Below are 17,902 nucleotides of genomic sequence, written 5' to 3' on the forward strand. Positions count from 1 at the left end.
AAGCCCTTCTTTCATGCAAACCAAATGATACTTCCCAAAGGAGCATTGTTCATTTTCCTCTGATCCCACTCAGCTTTCCCATTCAGAAGCCTTCAACCACAAGTCCTCTCTGTTTGATTGGAATAGCCATTCATGTTCTTAGTTCAATAAAGAAACCAAAGTTTGTCATCTATAAGAGGAAGAATAGCATGCTGAAGAGGGCCCTCTGGAGCCAGAGTGTTCTGGGTGTAAATTCTGGCTATGTCATTCACCAGCTTGGCGCCCTGGAGAGATCACTTGACCTTTCTGAACTTCAGTTTCCTCAGCTGTAAAATAGGAGTGATAACAATGACATACCGAGTAATAATTGCTTACTTTGTGCCAGATATTGTTCTAAGCGCTTTATGTTTCATTAACTTCTTTAATCCTCACAGCAACACTTGAAGTAGGTACCATTATTACTGTCCCCATTGTACAGATGAGAAAACTGAGGTAGAGACAAGTTTAGTAACTTGCCCAAGGTCATGCAGGAATGTAAGCAACGTAAGCTCCAGATTCAAGCTCTTAACCCTTCCGGGTGGGTATAATAAATTCACATAAAGTACCTGGCACAGCACAGAAGACTGGTAAGACTAAACGAGCAGTAGCTAGTATTTTTTATCATGAAGGAAAAAATTAATGATACCATATGAATTACATTCTGTGGGTTCACGTGAACTCCTTTTCCTACTTCCGTTCTCATCAGTTAAAACTATAAACACTTTAGAGGTCGTAGCTATGTTTGTTGTTTTGAATCTCTTTATGTGGATTCAAGTCAAGAAGTAAGAAAAATTGGTAGTAGCAGCCAGAAAAGTATGAGAGTTACAGCGTTACTAGCCATTACTAAAAATAGAAAAATTTTCACCCATTGTCTTATTTATCTTTTAATTCATCTATTTCCCTGTGTACATATGTCCAAGGAGATTTCTTGTCACATATTTAGCTATTAATAACTACTCGTAACGATACACTTACCTCTGTACTCAAAGATATTTTATAATAAGGCTGATACTTATTATGCATCTACTTCCTGCCATGCCTCGTGCTTGTACTTCACAAGCATCATCTCATTTAATCTCCACAACCACCCTGCAAGAGAGGGACCATTCCTGGCCCTGTTTTCCAGAGCACCGAGTGGTTAAGCATCTTGTCCAACATCTCAGATTAACCACTAGAACTGGAACACTATATTCTTAATCGGTACAGACCAATGACCCTGTCTCTCCTTGGACCTGGCTGAAGGTTCCTGTTAGGTCCATTTCTGCCATGGATACATTTATATATTATTTCAAGAAGGTTAAGAACACTGTCCAGGGCAGCTAGGTAATCCACGTAACCAGAGCTGACCATGTTGGCCTCGGGGCTGATGCATTTACCAGCCGTCCAGCCATTTCCACAGCCTCAGTCCAGCCACCATCCTCTCTCTGTTGTCTACACTACTGTAACCGTCTCACTGGTGTCCCTGCCTTCTCTCTTGCCTTTTCCATCTACAATGCATTAACCACTCAGCAGCCACTGGGATCATCTTAAATAGAAATATAATTGTGTCACTTCCCTGCTTAAAACCCTTCTATAGTTTCCCATCCTTACTTAGATGGAGTGTATTCCTGATCTAATTTGCCCATCAAAAGATCACTCTGTCTGCCATGTAATGAAAAGAGTTAGAGTGAAAACAGGGAGACCAGAGAGGAGCCTGTTGCTGTGGTCTGGGTAGACATGATAGTAGCTTGAATGGGGAGTAGCAGTGGAGATAGAAATAGATGGGATATATTTGGGGAGGAAAAAAAAAAAAAAACTGAAAGAACTTGGCAGTGGAGTGCATGTCTCTATGCAATGTGTGAAACTCTCATCAGAAAGTTTGATAAAGATGGCTCTGGTTTCCTAAGGCATTCATAACTAACTGAAATATGGCAAATGTATACTGACCACCTACCATACCTCAAAAGCTGTGCTAGGAATTTAGAAAGGAAAATTTAGAAAAAAAGAACAAGTTTCCTTCCTTCAAGGAACTCACAATCCAATGGAAACAATACATATGAAAATAAATAAATTGTAGCAGTGTGATCATTGTAGCTACCAGCAGAATTATGTGCAGGGCCCAGGAGGTGATGACATCACGGTAAGGATTCAAACTTAGGAAGAATATGAATTCTAACATAAGGAGCAGGGAGAAGGCATTCCGGGCACCATAACACGTGCAAAGTTATGGGGGTGTGCAACTTTATGGTGTGGTGAGGAATTACAGGTAACATAAGGCACAGAAGCTAAATTTAGAGAGTGAAGCATAGCTGGCAAACAAAGTCATTTTTAGGCCAGGTCAAGATGCTCCATCTTGTTTCTATAGGCTAAGGTTTCCCTGGGTCTCTTCTTACCACTGATGATGGTACACAAGATTGTTTCGTGGTATACAGACACGCATATATTAGTTAAGCAGTTATTTATGTATTTTAATGTGCATTATATAATATAAAATTAGTATATCAAAGCTACAGTGTAAAGTTTCCTTTCAAAATAAATTTATTCTTGTTAAATACGTCAATTTAAAGAAAAAAGGCAAGTAAATCGTACAACAGATGGACCGATCTGGGATAAATCATGGAAGTGCAAGATAAGTGGTCAAAGTTGCGGGCTCCCCTCGTGTCAGTGGGGGAGACTCACTGAAGGAGTTTCAGCAGGGAAATTAATTCATACATGCAGATGGTAGGATCCGTCCCACGGCCAGGAGGAGGATGAAACTCATTCTGGTGAAACCGATTAAGAGTTTCCTCTGTGGTTTACCATGGCCGTAAAATGTGTGCTGGGACTGAAAGAGTGGAGGTGTGAGCAAAGTAAGGAACTTGGCAGGAGGTAAAAATCAAGTGCACTTGGTAATTAAAGAATCAGCATGAAGAAGAAAAAGGACCCGGAAGACTCAGATTCCTGGCATGAAGGTCTGAGTACTTCGGCCAGCAGCCACTGCTACGAGCCCCTGAAATTTGTCAAACAGTGTACATTTTAATTAGGCGCTTTCTTCATTGTGTTCCAAAGCAGAAATTGTGTCTGATTCCAAGTGAAGTGGGGATTTGGAAGTTGTCCAGTTGGGTTTTGATAGCACATAAAGCCAGTTTTGGAACTCGAGGATTTGATTGGGTTTGAGTATGACCAGATCTCTCTTCACTTGGTCCAGTAGAGCTTGAAAACCACCAGCCTCACTTCCTTGATCAATGCCAGTTCAACGTGTATCAATCCATCAGGCCAACGGGGTAATTACGAATGAATTAGTAACACTGATCACAAAATCTCCAGACAGCTTTGAAGTGTGCTTTTGTTGTTCTCAACCCCCCTTTAACTAAATTTTTTCTGCATAAAGATTAATTTCCATCAACAGAAGAGCAATTCGGGGAGAGGGACGGGTGAAGGGAGGACTTTCTATGCCGACTTGAAACTTCCTTTCTGTAACGTAACTACATTTGCCGGAATTACAGCAAAAGCAGACAAGGTTTGCTTTGTTTACTAAAGGTTTTCCTGAAAGAGACTTGACAGGAGGTGAAAGAGTTGGAGTTGTGAGATTTAGCACTCTTTTTTTCTCTCCTGTGCAACAGCTCTCAGGAGTTTCCCTACCTATAAGAGTTTAGCACATAGACAAATTAAGGTACAATGTAACATTTTCCAAGGTGTTTCCTGGAATCAGTCAAGGTTCTAAGGCAAGTCTGATGATGGGCCACAATTCCTCCTACAAACCAAAGTAGACCCTGCCTGCTGCTCTTCATTCTTCTCAACCACACAGCTCCAGAGTCTGCAATCTGTTCCTGAGCCCTGTGAATCTCCTTGTTTGCGAGCACCCAGCTTCATGGTAAAGCGAGTTAAACAGCTCACTAGCTCAAGCATTAATGCATCTCTGGTCTTTTTGCTTTCCTTCAGGTATTTATGGGCCATCGGTAAGAATGTCTGGAAGAGATGGAAGAAAAGATTTTTTGTCTTAGTGCAGGTAACTCTTCAACTCTAATATCAGTCTTAAGAGCCATTATTTTTAAAGATGCGATAGGATTCATTAATGTTTTTGATATAATTTACCTTAAGTGCACAAAGCTCAAGTGTTTAACTCAGTGAATTCCTATACGTTACTTATGCATGCAACCACTGTTCAGAGGGATACAGAACATTTCCAGTACCCAGAGCGCTCCCTTCTGCTCCTTTTCCTTTTTACATCACTTTCCAGTTCTAAAAATTAATGCATGCTCATAATTTTTTAATTCTAACAATACAGAAATATATATGAAATGTGGGAGCAGTAAACTCCCACCCCTGCCAGCGATGCAGGAACCCAGGGAGGGCGCACGTGTGTGTCTGATTAGGGTAACAGGGACACTAACATTATTTTAGAAGAACCTGCTGTTTCTAAAAGCACTAAGGTAGTCATTATGAGAAAAACCAGAATTGAGTTGGACTTTTTACATCTTTTTCATTGTTTAGTAAGTTTGATTTTGAATCACCTGTGGAAGAACATTCCAGTCTTCTTGATGTCTGAGGCTTCCAGACCCCCTATAATTATGTTTAACCATCTAAATATATCTTTCCACATAGGCTTTTTTTAAATAATCAAACTCTCCATGTTGTTCATCAACTTGCTTTTTTGTTTTTGAACACAATCATTGTAGACATTGTTTCATGAATGCACATATAGCTCAGATTCTAATACCTGTGGAATTTTCCTTTCGGAGGTACTTTGGGCTTCCGCAGTTGGAACTATCATTAACCATGCAGCAGGGTACATCTCTGTATATAAAGATGCAGGTGTAGATATAGATATTGATGTTAATAATACATCAGTAATATATAAATAATATTATTGCCCTCTTCATTGTATCTTTAAGAAAAAAAGATTCCAGAAATAGTAATGCATGTCCTTGAAAATCTCCATGCCCCCCCTTTTTTTTGGTCTGTTTGTTTTTTGCATCAGGATTTTTCAGTTTACAAAGGAATTTGTCATTGCCTTTTTTTAATTTGCAAGCTCCACCAGAGCATGTGAGCTATAATTCAATTTGCCAAAAGTTAATTTATTCTGTCCTCTGAAAGATGTCACAAAGTGAGTCAACTTGTAATTTAGTGACTAAAGGTGTTTACTGGGTTATTGTGTTGGCTATGAGCATTGACTAGTATTCTGAGCACTACGGATTCTGAAATCTCACAATAAAAGCAGCTGCCTCTTAGTCTAAATGGCCTTGAAAGTTCCACCAACCCTGAGCTTCTAAGGCTACACCTTCTACAGATCTACTCAAGCTTCTACTGTGTCTCGAAGGCAAACAGCATCTGTCTTGCATCTAGAAGCAAGAGGTAATCTTTGCTTTCATAATCACTATGGGGTGCAACAAAACCTTAAAATAAATTAACCAAAGGAAAACTTTGGAATTATTCCCAGCCATCCAAATAAGCCCCAGCTAAGTGATGGAAGACATTTCATCCAGAGATACATTTCCTCAGAATATCAGCTAACCAACATTTACTGAGTACCTATTTTGTGAAGGGTACATTGATAGGTCATAGAGAAGAACTGGGAGACCTGGTCTCTCACTTCCAGAAGAGGATCTCTTACAGTTCTTTATAGGCAAATAGCAGAAACAGACTCAAGGTAAGTAAGGTTTTAAAAAAAAGTGTATTGGAAGGCTCTTGTGGCAGTTCATAGGATTGGTGATAAAAGCTAGTACCCAGAGTGGTTCCAGAAATCCAGGTGGTGGGAACCATGGCCAGTGTCATTGACATGGCTGTAAGACAAAATCACCTCAGACCGTTTTCTGTCTTTGTGTCTCCACTTGAGGACCAAATCTGAGAGAGGGAATTGGATTGGTCCAGCTTGTGTCACACCAGCTTTTCAGAAGGGCAGACCATGTTGCTTTGATTCACAGTGCCACTGAGCTGTCTCCAGTGCAAAATCAGCATGCCATTACCAGAAAAAGAAATGGATGCTGAGTAGGCAGAAACAGCTGATATCTACCCTAAAGAGAGCATGTAAGTGGAGTGACAAGACACATAAAAAAAAAAAAAAAAACCTAGGAATAAACCTACCTAAGGAGACAAAAGACCTGTATGCAAAAAACTGCAAGACACTGATGAAAGAAATTAAAGATGATACAAACAGATGGAGAGATATACCATGTTCTTGGAGTGGAAGACTCAACATTGTGAAAATGAGTATACTACCCAAAGCAATCTACAGATTCAGTGCAATCCCTATCAAACTACCACTGGCATTTTTCACAGAACTAGAACAAAAAATTTCACAATTTGTATGGAAACACAAAAGACCCCGAAGAGCCAAAGCAATCTTGAGAAAGAAAAACGGAGCTGGAAGAATCAGGCTCCCAGACTTCAGACTATACTACAAAGCTACAGTCATCCAGACAGTATGGTACTGGCACAAAAACAGAAATATCGATCAATGGAACAGGATAGAAAGCCCAGAGATAAACCCATGCACATATGGTCACCTTATTTTTGATAAAGGAGGCAAGAGTATACAATGGAGAAAAGACAGCCTCTTCAATAAGTGGTGCTGGGAAAACTGGACAGCTACATGTAAAAGAATGAAATTAGAACACTCCCTAACACCATCCACAAAAATAAACTCAAAATGGATTAAATACCTAAATGTAAGGCCAGACACTATCAAACTCTTAGAGGAAAACATAGGCAGAACACTCTATGACATAAATCACAGCAAGATCCTTTTTGACCTACTCCTAGAGTTAGGAGTTAAAACAAAAATAAACAAATGGGACCTAATGAAACTTAAAAGCTTTTGCACAGCAAAGGAGACCATAAACAAGACGAAAAGACAACCCTCAGAATGGGAGAAAATATTTGCAAATGAAGCAACTGACAAAGGATTAATCTCCAAAATTTACAAGCAGCTCATGCAGCTCAATATCAAAAAAACAAACAACCTAATCCAAAAATGGGCAGAAGACCTAAATAGACATTTCTCCAAAGAATATATACAGATTGCCAACAAACACATGAAAGGATGCTCAACATCACTAATCATTAGAGAAATGCAAATCAAAACTACAATGAGGTATCATCTCGCACCAGTCAGAATGGCCATCATCAAAAAATCTACAAACAGTACATGCTGGAGAGGGTGTGGAGAAAAGGGAACCCTCTTGCACTGTTGGTGGGAATGTAAATTGGTACAGCCACTATGGAGAACAGTATGGAGGTTCCTTAAAAAACTAAAAATAGAGTTACCAGATGACCCAGCAATCCCACTACTGGGCATATACCCTGAGAAAATGATAATTCAAAATGACGCATGCACCCCAATGTTCATTGCAGCTCTATTTACAATAGCCAGGACATGGAAACAACCTAAATGTCCATTGACAGATGAATGGATAAAGAACATGTGGCACATATATACAATGGAATATTACTCAGCCATAAAAAGAAATGAAATTGAGTTATTTGTAGTGAGGTGGATGGACCTAGAGTCTGTCATACAGAGTGAAGTAAGCCAGAAAGAGAAAAACAAATACCATATGCTAACACATATATATGGAATCTAAAAAAAAAAAAAAAAAAAATGGTTATGAAGAACCTAGGGGCAGGATGGGAATAAAGACGCAGACCTACTAGACAATGGACTTGAGGACATGCGGAGGGGGAAGGGTAAGCTGGGACAAAGTGAGAGAGTGGCACGGACATATATACACTACCAAATGTAAAATCGATAGCTAGTGGGGAGCAGCCGCATAGCACAGAGAGATCAGCTTGGTGCTTTGTGACCACCTAGAAGGGTGGGATAGGGAGGGTGGGAGGGAGGGAGACGCAAGAGGGAAGAGATATGGGGATATATGCATATGTATAGCTGATTCACTTTGTTATAAAGCAGAAACTAACACACCATTGTAAAGCAATTATACTCTAATAAAGATGTTAAAAAGGAAAAAAAAAGATTTAAGATGAAGATTTCAAATGCTGGAATAAAAGAAAAAAGATACATTAAAAGAGGCAGCTCTGGATTATGGGTGATTCTCCCCTTTGCATGCTTCCCACCTGGCAGAGCAGCCTCCCTTAGAATCACTTGTGGTCTGGCCTCCCTCAGTAGACCATGTGCTGTTTCAGGGTCAGTTCTGTTTCCAGCTCATCTAGCTGTGGTTCCCTCTTTACCCCACCACACACACACACACACACACACACACACACACACACACACACACACACACACTCACACCCCAGCTCAGTGTCTGGCATGGCCATTCAGGAAGTGTTTAGTGGAAGAAAGAAGGAAAAGGAAGAGAGAGAAAAAGAGCCCAGGCAATGCTTCATGTGGTTCTGAGACAGGAAAGATCATGTGACCTAGAGAGTGGCTGGTGACACCTTCCAAGAGGAAGTGGGGTAAGTGGCCTTGTCATGTAATATGGAGTCTCTCCTCCCACTGAGGTAGCCAGTTACTGGACACAAGACTTTTCTCTGACAATCTTTGAAATGATGAAGTACTTAGAAGATGTCACTGACCTCTTACTTTGGGAGAGATTTTAGGGGAGAAAAAAACTCTTCAGAAAAAAAAAGAGGAATTGTGCTGAAAATATTAGTGAAGCCATGTCTATACGATATATACTGAACCCAAAAGAAGAGAATGATTGTTCTAGGCCGTGTGACTGGAGCACAGACGTTTTAGGGCCTTCACACTGAGCCTTCTACCAAGAGAAGATAAGAAGTGCTCAGTAGCTACAAAGCAAGCTATGTGCTCACTTCTGAAAATCAGAAAAGGGCATCCAAAGCCTGTCTACAGCTCGGCATTTTTCCTACAAGGATTTCATGAGAGGTTTCACGTACATGTGATTCTCACTAGCTTTAAAGAGCCCTTGAGGTACCCTGGGGACATGCATCCCCCAAATTCAACCTTCTGTTTCAGCCTAAATCCAAAGTCTCCATTAACACCTTCTGTGGCCTGCAGAGGTGATATGACAGCCCCACCATCACAAAGGTAATGGGGGGGCCAGGAGGAAAACTCAAGTCTTCTGTTCCCATTTTTGTCCTGTTCACTACAACAGTGTCTACAAGCAATTTTGGCGGCCTGCCTAGAAAATACTGCATCACTTTTAGAGTCTTCTCAGTTTTTCATCTCTGCTGTTTAAGTGATCACACAGGCATTCTATCAAAATGACAAAGAACAACTTAAGCCCTTTGAAACAACCCCAATGCCAACAGAGTTGCAGGAGAGAAGTCCAAGGCCCTCAGTCCTGGCCCAATTCAGGGAAAGCAAAAATATCCCAAGTTGCTTGAAAGAAAGATGGCAGCTCAGGCAGTGACCACAGGCGCCCAGCAGCTGCCTGCAGTGTTGAATCCAGTCTTAGGTACAAATGATTTTCGGTTTCTCTAAGCCACCACACCCTTTCACTGAAATGCAAAAGTGAAAACAGGAGAACCAGTCTGGTCAAATATGGGGAAGGGGGAGGGAGCTGAGGAAGAAAGCAGATTCTCTCCATCCTGCCCCCAACTCCCCAGCAGCCTCAGAGGGATCTCTGTGGGACAGTGTGAAACCACCACATAGGAGTCATAGCTACCCAAGCGACTTACTGAATGTGCCTTTCTATTCAGGCGCTGGGTCTCATGGAGTGTTTTTTGTAGACAGCTGGTAACACATAATTTCCAACGTGATTATGAGTTCCGTTAGATTTAATACAAGGAAAATTGTTTGAAAAGCCTAAGGAGAACACATCCAACACCAGTCTCCTCAAAGTTCATCTCCTCTCCCACCCCAGCTGTCTGTCTGTCTGTCTGTCTGTCTCTCTCTCTATCTCTCTGACACACGCACACACACACACACACACACACACACACACACACACGCACACACAGAGAGAGAGAGAAAGAGAGAGTCTACATTTCTGTCTGTAATGCAAAACTATTAAATTCTCTCAGGGAGATTTCCTTTTAGAGCTACTACCTTGGGGAACCAAAGATAGGTTATAAATGGGCTTCCTACTAACCAGGGACAAAGGCCACCCTTAGAGGGGTGTGGAGCCAAAGCAGCAATTCCCGTGTTTAAGGATCGAGGCTAAAATGATTATGGATGTGGCTGGAGTCTGCCCTACCAGCTCTGAAGGGAATGAGGCACTTGCAGGGTGTTTCTCTCCCAGAGACTTCAGTGTTCCTACACAGTGTTCTCCAAGTATGGCCCTGGACTGCCTGCACTGGGTGTTTTTTAAAATGCAGAGGGACTTCCCTGGCGGTCCAGTGGTTAAGACTCCGTGCTCCCAACACAGGGGGCACGGGTTTGATCGCTGGTCGGGGAGCTAAGATCCCACATGCCATAGGGTGCAGCCTAAAAATAACTAAGTAAATAGAATGCAGATCCCAAGGACCATCCAGAAGCGTCTGATGTGCAGAAGACTCTGAGATGGAGCTCAGGAATCTGTATGCTTCACAAGCAGCCCAGGAGATCCTGATGCAGGGGGTCCAGTGACCACCTTTGGAGAAACACTGCCTCAGAGGTCATTGTCCCTTTTAAACTGAAGTCTCCCATTCCTTTTCGACCACACTCTCTCAGAGTTTATGTTCTCCAAGGAACTGAGCATCAGAGTAGCTAAACAGATGATTTTGTGCAAATGGCATGACAAAGCCTCTCAGCTGTGTTCCTTGAAACCCCAGTATATGCCCTATGAACATGGCTGCAGACCCTAACACAAGGATTAAGGAGAAACGGGTCCCCGGCACCCTGAGTCAAGACATTGCTGGGTAAACTCATTCTAAACCCCAGGGGCCATGGTAAGGAGCAAATATGTTGATTACCATTGTTAGGAACGGCGAGCAAACCAATGTTAATGATGAAGGTGCCAATTCCACGAGCTCCACCCTGAGCTCCCCACCTTGGGTGTGGGAGGAGAGGAGTGGAAGAAGCCAACCCGTCATCCAGACCAGGTTAGAAAGCCTCACCTCTATCATCTTTTTATTCTAAAATATTTTTCTCCTGTGCTCCAAAGATTTCTGTACTGTGTTAAGGACACGTCTTATCCCTATTTCGCATTGGAGGAAACTGAGGCTGAGGCTGAGGCTGGTTAAATGACTTGCTCAAGGTCAGTGGCTCATAGGCAGCCTATGTGAATCCTAACATAGGCCTTCTGATTCCAGATGTCTTCCAGGACACCAAGCACTGAGATGGCACTGTGCTCACGGAGGTTTACACAATGTCCTAGATACAGTGTCCTAGAACTCACACACCTTGCATCAGTTAGAGACAATGTGGTCCCTAAATCATAACCTGTTTCGGATTCCCTAGAGATAATATAATGCACCCAAATTCTGACCGTTCCAGTTTTCAAAAAAATCTAAATCTGCATGAGATAAGATATTGTCTGATAATATAGAACACCCTATAATACAACAGTTGTCACCCAGAAAACAATTTTAAGTTAACTATGAAAGTGAATTGTAAGGCACATAATGAATGATTTATAGGTGAATGATTTATAACTGAATGAATGTTCATTCTTCCCACTCAACTTCACAATGGCCCTAAAGGGCATTTGCATTTATGTTCTGTTTGTAAATGACAACAGTCAACCCGAATTAGCTTAAGTTTTAGAAGAGGAAGAAATATATTGGTTAGTTCATTAAATTACTAATTAACTAAAGAGTTTTCTGGCATGGCTAGGTCCAGAGCTTAAACAAAGTCATCAAGACTCAGTCTCTCTATCTGTACCATCTGTTGACTGTACTTTCATCTAAGCCGACTTCCCCCCCCCCCCCCCCCCCCCCCCCCCCCCCCCCGTCAGGCAAGCTCTCTCAATGCAGCACACTCTGGAAGGTCAAGGCTTAAAACAATTTAGCAGCTCCCAGACCCTTGCTATTCCCTCACACTTCAAGCTCTCTAGAAAGTCTGAGGCTCCCTCCAACCTTGCAGTAATTAGAAATATGCAAAAACAAATCATTTCTTCTCTCCTCCTTTTTTTCCTAAAGTAAGTTGCCAAATTCCAGATTAAAATGGTCCTAATAAACCAATTTGAGTTTTTTTGAGCCCCAAGTTTGCCCGGAAGAACTTCAACAGTATCACCAGCAGGGGGCAGCAACATACAGTGCTCCAAGAAGCAAGGACCTGAAATAGAAAAAGGAAAAGTCAGAAAGCCCCAAGCATGTAGTTAGAGTAAATGCCTGAATCTTGAAATAACAGCCTTCTGTCGTGATATTTCTCTGATCTCAAGTAAGTGTCTGCAATCGTCTATTTGGCTAATCGTCATATTAACGAACTATATCATCTCCGTGTTGCCAGAGAGGTAAAAAAGCATTGCAGAACTGTTCCAGCAATGTCTGTGTTCACTATCATGCCGGGGGTGTGGAAGATAGGTTGTCCGTGGGATCAGTAGTGGATTGGAGAAACATGTAAATTTGGGAGGGAGAAAACCTCTTTATTGGATGGTACATACTCATTTTTCTAGAACCAATCAGACTCAATTAGTGAATGCCTGTTACGTGGTAGATTTCGCTCATGGCAAGGGGAATATAACCAAGGTGTATGACTCCCTAGGCATACCTTCAAAAGATTTATAATCTAGTAGGCAAATACACCTCCTCAGCTACTTTGTGTTAGGACGTTAGTGCCAAATGCATGGCCACTGCTTACGTAAATGCATAAATTGAGTATTTGCTAGGTGAGTGTCACACACGGTGTGAAAAGCCCTTCACTGCTCTGTTAATCCTCCAGTCACAATAAGACACAGGTAAAATACAGATGAAGACTCTGAGTTATATATGTGACAGCTTCTGAGAGCTGGGATGGGGCCCCAGGCCTGTGTGACCTCACCCAAAGCTTGCACTCTTAAATCCTCCTTTTTAGAAGAGAACTTTATTCGTTGTTCTGCTTATTACAGAGCATAATACATGTCCACTTATGAACATACCCTGAGTGGCTTTATGTTTCCCTTGAAGCCCATCAAGACCTTGCAATATAAGGAACAGATTCTTCAAACTATATGCGTGATCAAGGAACCCACGTCGGGCAGAAGTTTTCGTCAGGAACCAACAGAGGGCAGCAATAGATAAATCAACCAGTAAAACGTTCTCCCGTGGACTCCCTTTATCTTGCCACTGGGACCTTCAGGCTGAGGACTGTGGGAGATGTGTGCAGGCTTTGAGAGCGCCAGGCTGAGGACTGTGGGAGATGTGTGCAGCCTCTTACCAAAAAAAAAAAAAAAAAAAAAAATCAGACCCATGGAGAAGGAGATAAAAGATGTCCCCAGCCGGGATCAAAGTTCACTTAGTAAATGTCTGTTTTAATAAAGGGAACTAAGATGAGGGATGTGGCACTACTTCACTAAGACGTTTGACATCGTGGATGGTAAATACGCCCCTGAGCTTTTAGCCCGAAGCCTGAAGGAGTCTTGCTCTGCCCCGGGCTCCTTGCAGACAAGCCAGATGTAGAAATGCTAAGTATCTGCACTGGGTCTGGATGCACCGAGGCGACAGGAACCTGAAGGCTGGCCTGTAGCTGCAGAGCCCGCGCCCAGCACTGACGTGGGCTGATGCCCGTGTGGGTCGTGAGGGCCACACCAGTGACAACAGCCGTGCTGTCCAGGGCTGAGGATGGCTCTCCTATGACTGGCACCTAGAGATCAAGCATTCATTGCTTGTGACAGCGTGTCACTCCTGCACTTGTCTGAGATGAAGGGAAGACTTTTCAAAGTGACCAAAAGCACTCCTTCAGTGGCAAGGGGGAGGGTGGGCTGAGACATGCGGCTCAGTGCTGAGAACTGGCCTGCAAAAAGTAAAATACTAAAAGAAACGGAGGGCATAAATAAATGCATAAAAGTCTAGTCCCTAACTTCTGACCGAAAGGCCTGTGTCAAGTCTGAGAGCTTGACAATCTCAACCAGAGCCAGGGCCATAGTCATATCAGGTAAAAAGTAAAAAATTGCTGCTATGCAACCAGTTTTGACCTCCCCAAAGGTCAGTTTCACGTAGCTCAGCCCAATTAAACTAGCAGCAGTAATGATAATAGCTAACTTTTGTCCAGCACTTCCTAAGCATCCGGGAAAGATTCTAAATGCGTTCTACTTATGAACTCATTCAGTCCGCACAATAAGCCAGTGAGAACGTGGGTTCTCAGATTATATCCATCTACAGATCAGGTAACAGGACCTGAGAAGTCTTTTAACTTGCTCCAAGTCACACAGCCAGGAGGTGGAAAAACTCAATTTGAACCCAGCTCCTGAGTGCAGGGCCTCAGGGGAAAGGACAGGCTTGAACACGGAGGGTTTTTTTCAAGGAAGATGGGCTCTAGGGAACCAACCTCACAATCTGTGCTTTTCTTTTTTAGGTGAGTCAGTACACGTTTGCCATGTGCAGTTACCGGGAGAAAAAAGCGGAGCCTCAGGAACTTCTCCAACTGGATGGCTACACTGTGGATTACACGGACCCCCAGCCAGGTACCCGCCCACCCGCTAGGCTGTGAACCCATAAAAATCTCCCCCTTCCCACATGAACATTCAACTAGCATTTTCTGGGCACTTCCTCCCTGTTGGACACTAAGCCACCTGGACGAGTAAATGCCATTCCAATCAAGGGCTTTGTTTTGACTCAAGGGATCCTCATAAAACCAAAACGAAAACAGAATACGTTTTTCTTCTGTGTAGCTGTGCCCATATCAAATTTGTATTCCACCCTAGAACGTTCAAAAGAAATTCCTGAAAAATAAGTCCTACATGTACACCAACGACTTTGTGTGTGTGCGTGTGTGTGCGTGTGCGTGTGTGTGTATATGTGCGTGTGCGTGTGTGTGTCTTGTTCACCAGTGATGTGTGGGCTTGGCAGGTATTGCGTCTCCATGTCCAAATAAACCTGTCCTGTACGTCCACATTTGTCAACTACACATTTGTTAACTACAATTCAAAGTTAGCTGATGGTACTTGAAAAGAAAGTCCTCGCTAAATGGTTTTTTTTCCTAAAAAGACACTAATCTACAGTGCAGACATCCAAGCTCCTCAACCTTATATAACTAAGAACCACACAAACGGTAGTATTTCTCGTAAGTTCTACATTGCATAAGTTCCACATCCTGCCCCCTCACACCTCTCCCCCCACCCATTTTATCTTTTTCCCAGAAAGAGATGAATAGAAATCCGCCTCAAGGAACCTTCAAAATGGGGGGGGAGGGGCGGTGCGAAATCATTTCAGCATATTAATGAGCAACAGGCACCAGCAGCCCTCTCCCAGAGAAGTTTATTTTTATGCCAAATCTGCACAAGGAAAGCATTTCCAACCATACTGCATTATTTGGCCCAAAACCTTTTTTTCTACTCCCATATTGCTCTTCCACATGCAACAAAATACACATAAAGGAAAAACAGAGTCTGAGAGAAGATGGGGTGTTAACCTGGAAAGGTGTGGCTGGGAAGACCTTTGGCCCAGCCCACTTAGGAAAATTAGCAGTGGGCTTCAGAATCCCAACCCGGAGTGCTTTGGACCAGCCCCGCCTCCTCAGACTTCTGTAGATAATTAGCATCCTGCCAGAGCACAGTGATACAGAGCTGACCACGTAAGACATAAACTAAAGGCTCTGCCTGGAAATCCCTCCTCATCAATAGAACCTACAAGTTTGAGCCAAGTTCGTGCAACAACTCATGGAAAGGTTGTGGCCCCTGTATTAAGAAAGCAGCCCTCGTGGCATTCTGTGATGGTTTGTGGTCTCAAACCATTGAGTTCCCTTCAAAGAAACAGAGTCCCTCTTTCCTAAGACCTATATTTTAAAGTGGGAGACTCAAGGGCCAATATGAGAAGGAAAAACAATACCATCTTATGACACTACCTTCTTTTAAGCCAGTTTACCATTCCCTTCCTCTACATGATGGCATTTGGATTTTACCACAATCCACCAATTATATGGGACCCGGATTATCATCTCATTTTGTAAAGGAAGAAGAAGAGCTGGGGTCTAACCCGTCACACCCTCTGGCAGCTGCAGTAAAACATAGCTCTGTGTACAGCTATAGCAAAGCTAGAGTTGTTATTTTATCATTCAAACGCAGAATTCTCTTCCTACCGCGGGGAGGGCAGGAGTGGGGAGAAAGCTGTTCTGTCTACATGCAAAAGGGGTAACTGTGCATATGTATTATAAAAGCTCTTCTTTTTTTCACATTGATCCCATGGGATATAATTTATAAATTCCTTTACCAAGGATGTCAATGGAAAGTAAAGTGATTATGTTGAGAATAATAAGCGGAATCCTCTCTGCCTTTCTGTGTGCCAAGCCCTAGTTATTTTCAAAGCAATGTTTGATTGAAAATGGAGATTCAAATACTCCCCATCGTCATGAGAAAAGTCTAACCCAGAATTTCTTAAAGAGTGCTTATGGAAAATAGGAGTTCCTGGACCCCAAACCTAACCAAGGACCAGAAAGGGGAGGGCAGAATCCTCCTATTTCAATAAGCGCTCTAGGGGATCCTTATGTATAGTAAAGTTTGCCAGCTGGAGATCAGGGTAATGTACAATTTAGCCAGTGTCTTCAGAGGTTTGTGGAGTCTCTCCCTCTGCTCCCTGAAAGGTGAGGGTGCACCTGGAGCAGGACTTCTGGGTCCATCTGTCCCCCCTCTCCTCTCAGCTTTATCCTGGTTGTCAGTGGAACCAACTGGTGGAGATGTTTATGGGGCAGGTAGCCTTGTAGCGTGGACATCCTTGCCTTTGTACCAGTCTGAGATCCAGCACTCATCCAGACGTAATCACTTGCTCTAAATCAACTCTACCTGGTTAGGGTCCTTGAAAGATTGGTTTGGGGAACTGGTAAATAAGTGTAAGTAAGTTTCACATTCAGGGCCATCATTTTAATCAAAAGATGAAAACACTACACTTTACCTTTCCCTGGGTATGGTTCAAAGAGTACGCAACGATCTCTCCATTCCTACTAGATCGAGTAATTAAGTCTTCAAATAGGATATTCATTCAGAATAATTCAGTGGCACAATTTAAACAACTAAATTAAATCTTTGACAACTCAACTTTACCATAATACACAGACCACGTCCATGTGTGTTGTTGGAACGGCAATCCCCGGCCGGGAGCTGGCCAACATTCCTTGCCTGGTCTGCCTCCATCCGTTCCCAGACGTGTCCTCTTGCTCTTGACAGGTCAGTACCTGGGGGGTATTCCGTGGAGAGCCCAGGCCCTGTCACACGTTGCATTTTGCAGATGCCGTCCCCGGCAACCGCTGCCTTGCCCAAGACAGCTGCCTAGGAGCACGTGTTGACGTTCGCATTGCCTTCTCCTTCCTTGGTTTTCTGTCAGCTAGTTTCTCTGCCCTCTCCTCACCCTCAATGGTGTGTCCTTGGTCTCCCACGCTTCCTGGAAAAGCTCTGGTGCTCTCCGCTGCCGTCACTGTCCTTGCTTGTGCTGCTATAGACGTTTCTGTTTGCCCCACTCCCTCCACGATTAGGCTTCACTCTGTTGTTAATAACTGATCCTCTGCGAGGAGTTACTGTGTGCAAGGCATGCTGTCCGGCTCTGCAGCAGTCCGGCACAATGCTTATGGTCACCAGCTCTAGAGTCAGACAGCCCGGGCTAGAAGCCCAGCTCTGATGCTTACAGCCCCACTTTGTGTTCGTGGGATAGTTAGCTCCTTCTCTGTGACTCAGTTTCCTCCTTTATACAGTGGGAATAAGAGTACTTGCTTCCCAGGGCTGTTGGGAGGATTAAATAAAAAATCTGAACACTTAGCATCTTTCCATCTCTACCTCTCTACATCCCGAGGCACCCCCATGAACTGACTTTCTGACTGTAGCTCCAGGAACACAGTGTCCCTATTCCCAGCTGTGGGCCCTGGCAGACGGGAGGTGGTGGGGCAAGGAAAAGGACCCATCCGGTGATGTCTAGCCTGCAGATCACCTACGGTATCATAGCAGCTTATCCCAAAGGTTAC

General features: G+C 43.2%; 1 protein-coding gene across 2 annotated transcripts in view; it reads left to right on the forward strand.

Moving 5' to 3' along the window:
- The window catches only part of CADPS (calcium dependent secretion activator), a 478,794-nt gene that overhangs the window by 295,355 nt on the left and 165,537 nt on the right, over positions 1-17,902 (forward strand). For both annotated transcript variants that reach the window (XM_032650169.1, XM_032650170.1), the window contains 2 exons: positions 3,919-3,985; positions 14,312-14,420. In XM_032650169.1, the coding sequence (XP_032506060.1) occupies positions 3,919-3,985; positions 14,312-14,420 (176 nt within the window). The remainder of the gene's footprint in view (positions 1-3,918; positions 3,986-14,311; positions 14,421-17,902) is intronic.

This window comes from Phocoena sinus, chromosome 11 (genome assembly GCF_008692025.1).
Source record: "Phocoena sinus isolate mPhoSin1 chromosome 11, mPhoSin1.pri, whole genome shotgun sequence".
NCBI lineage: Eukaryota > Metazoa > Chordata > Mammalia > Artiodactyla > Phocoenidae > Phocoena > Phocoena sinus.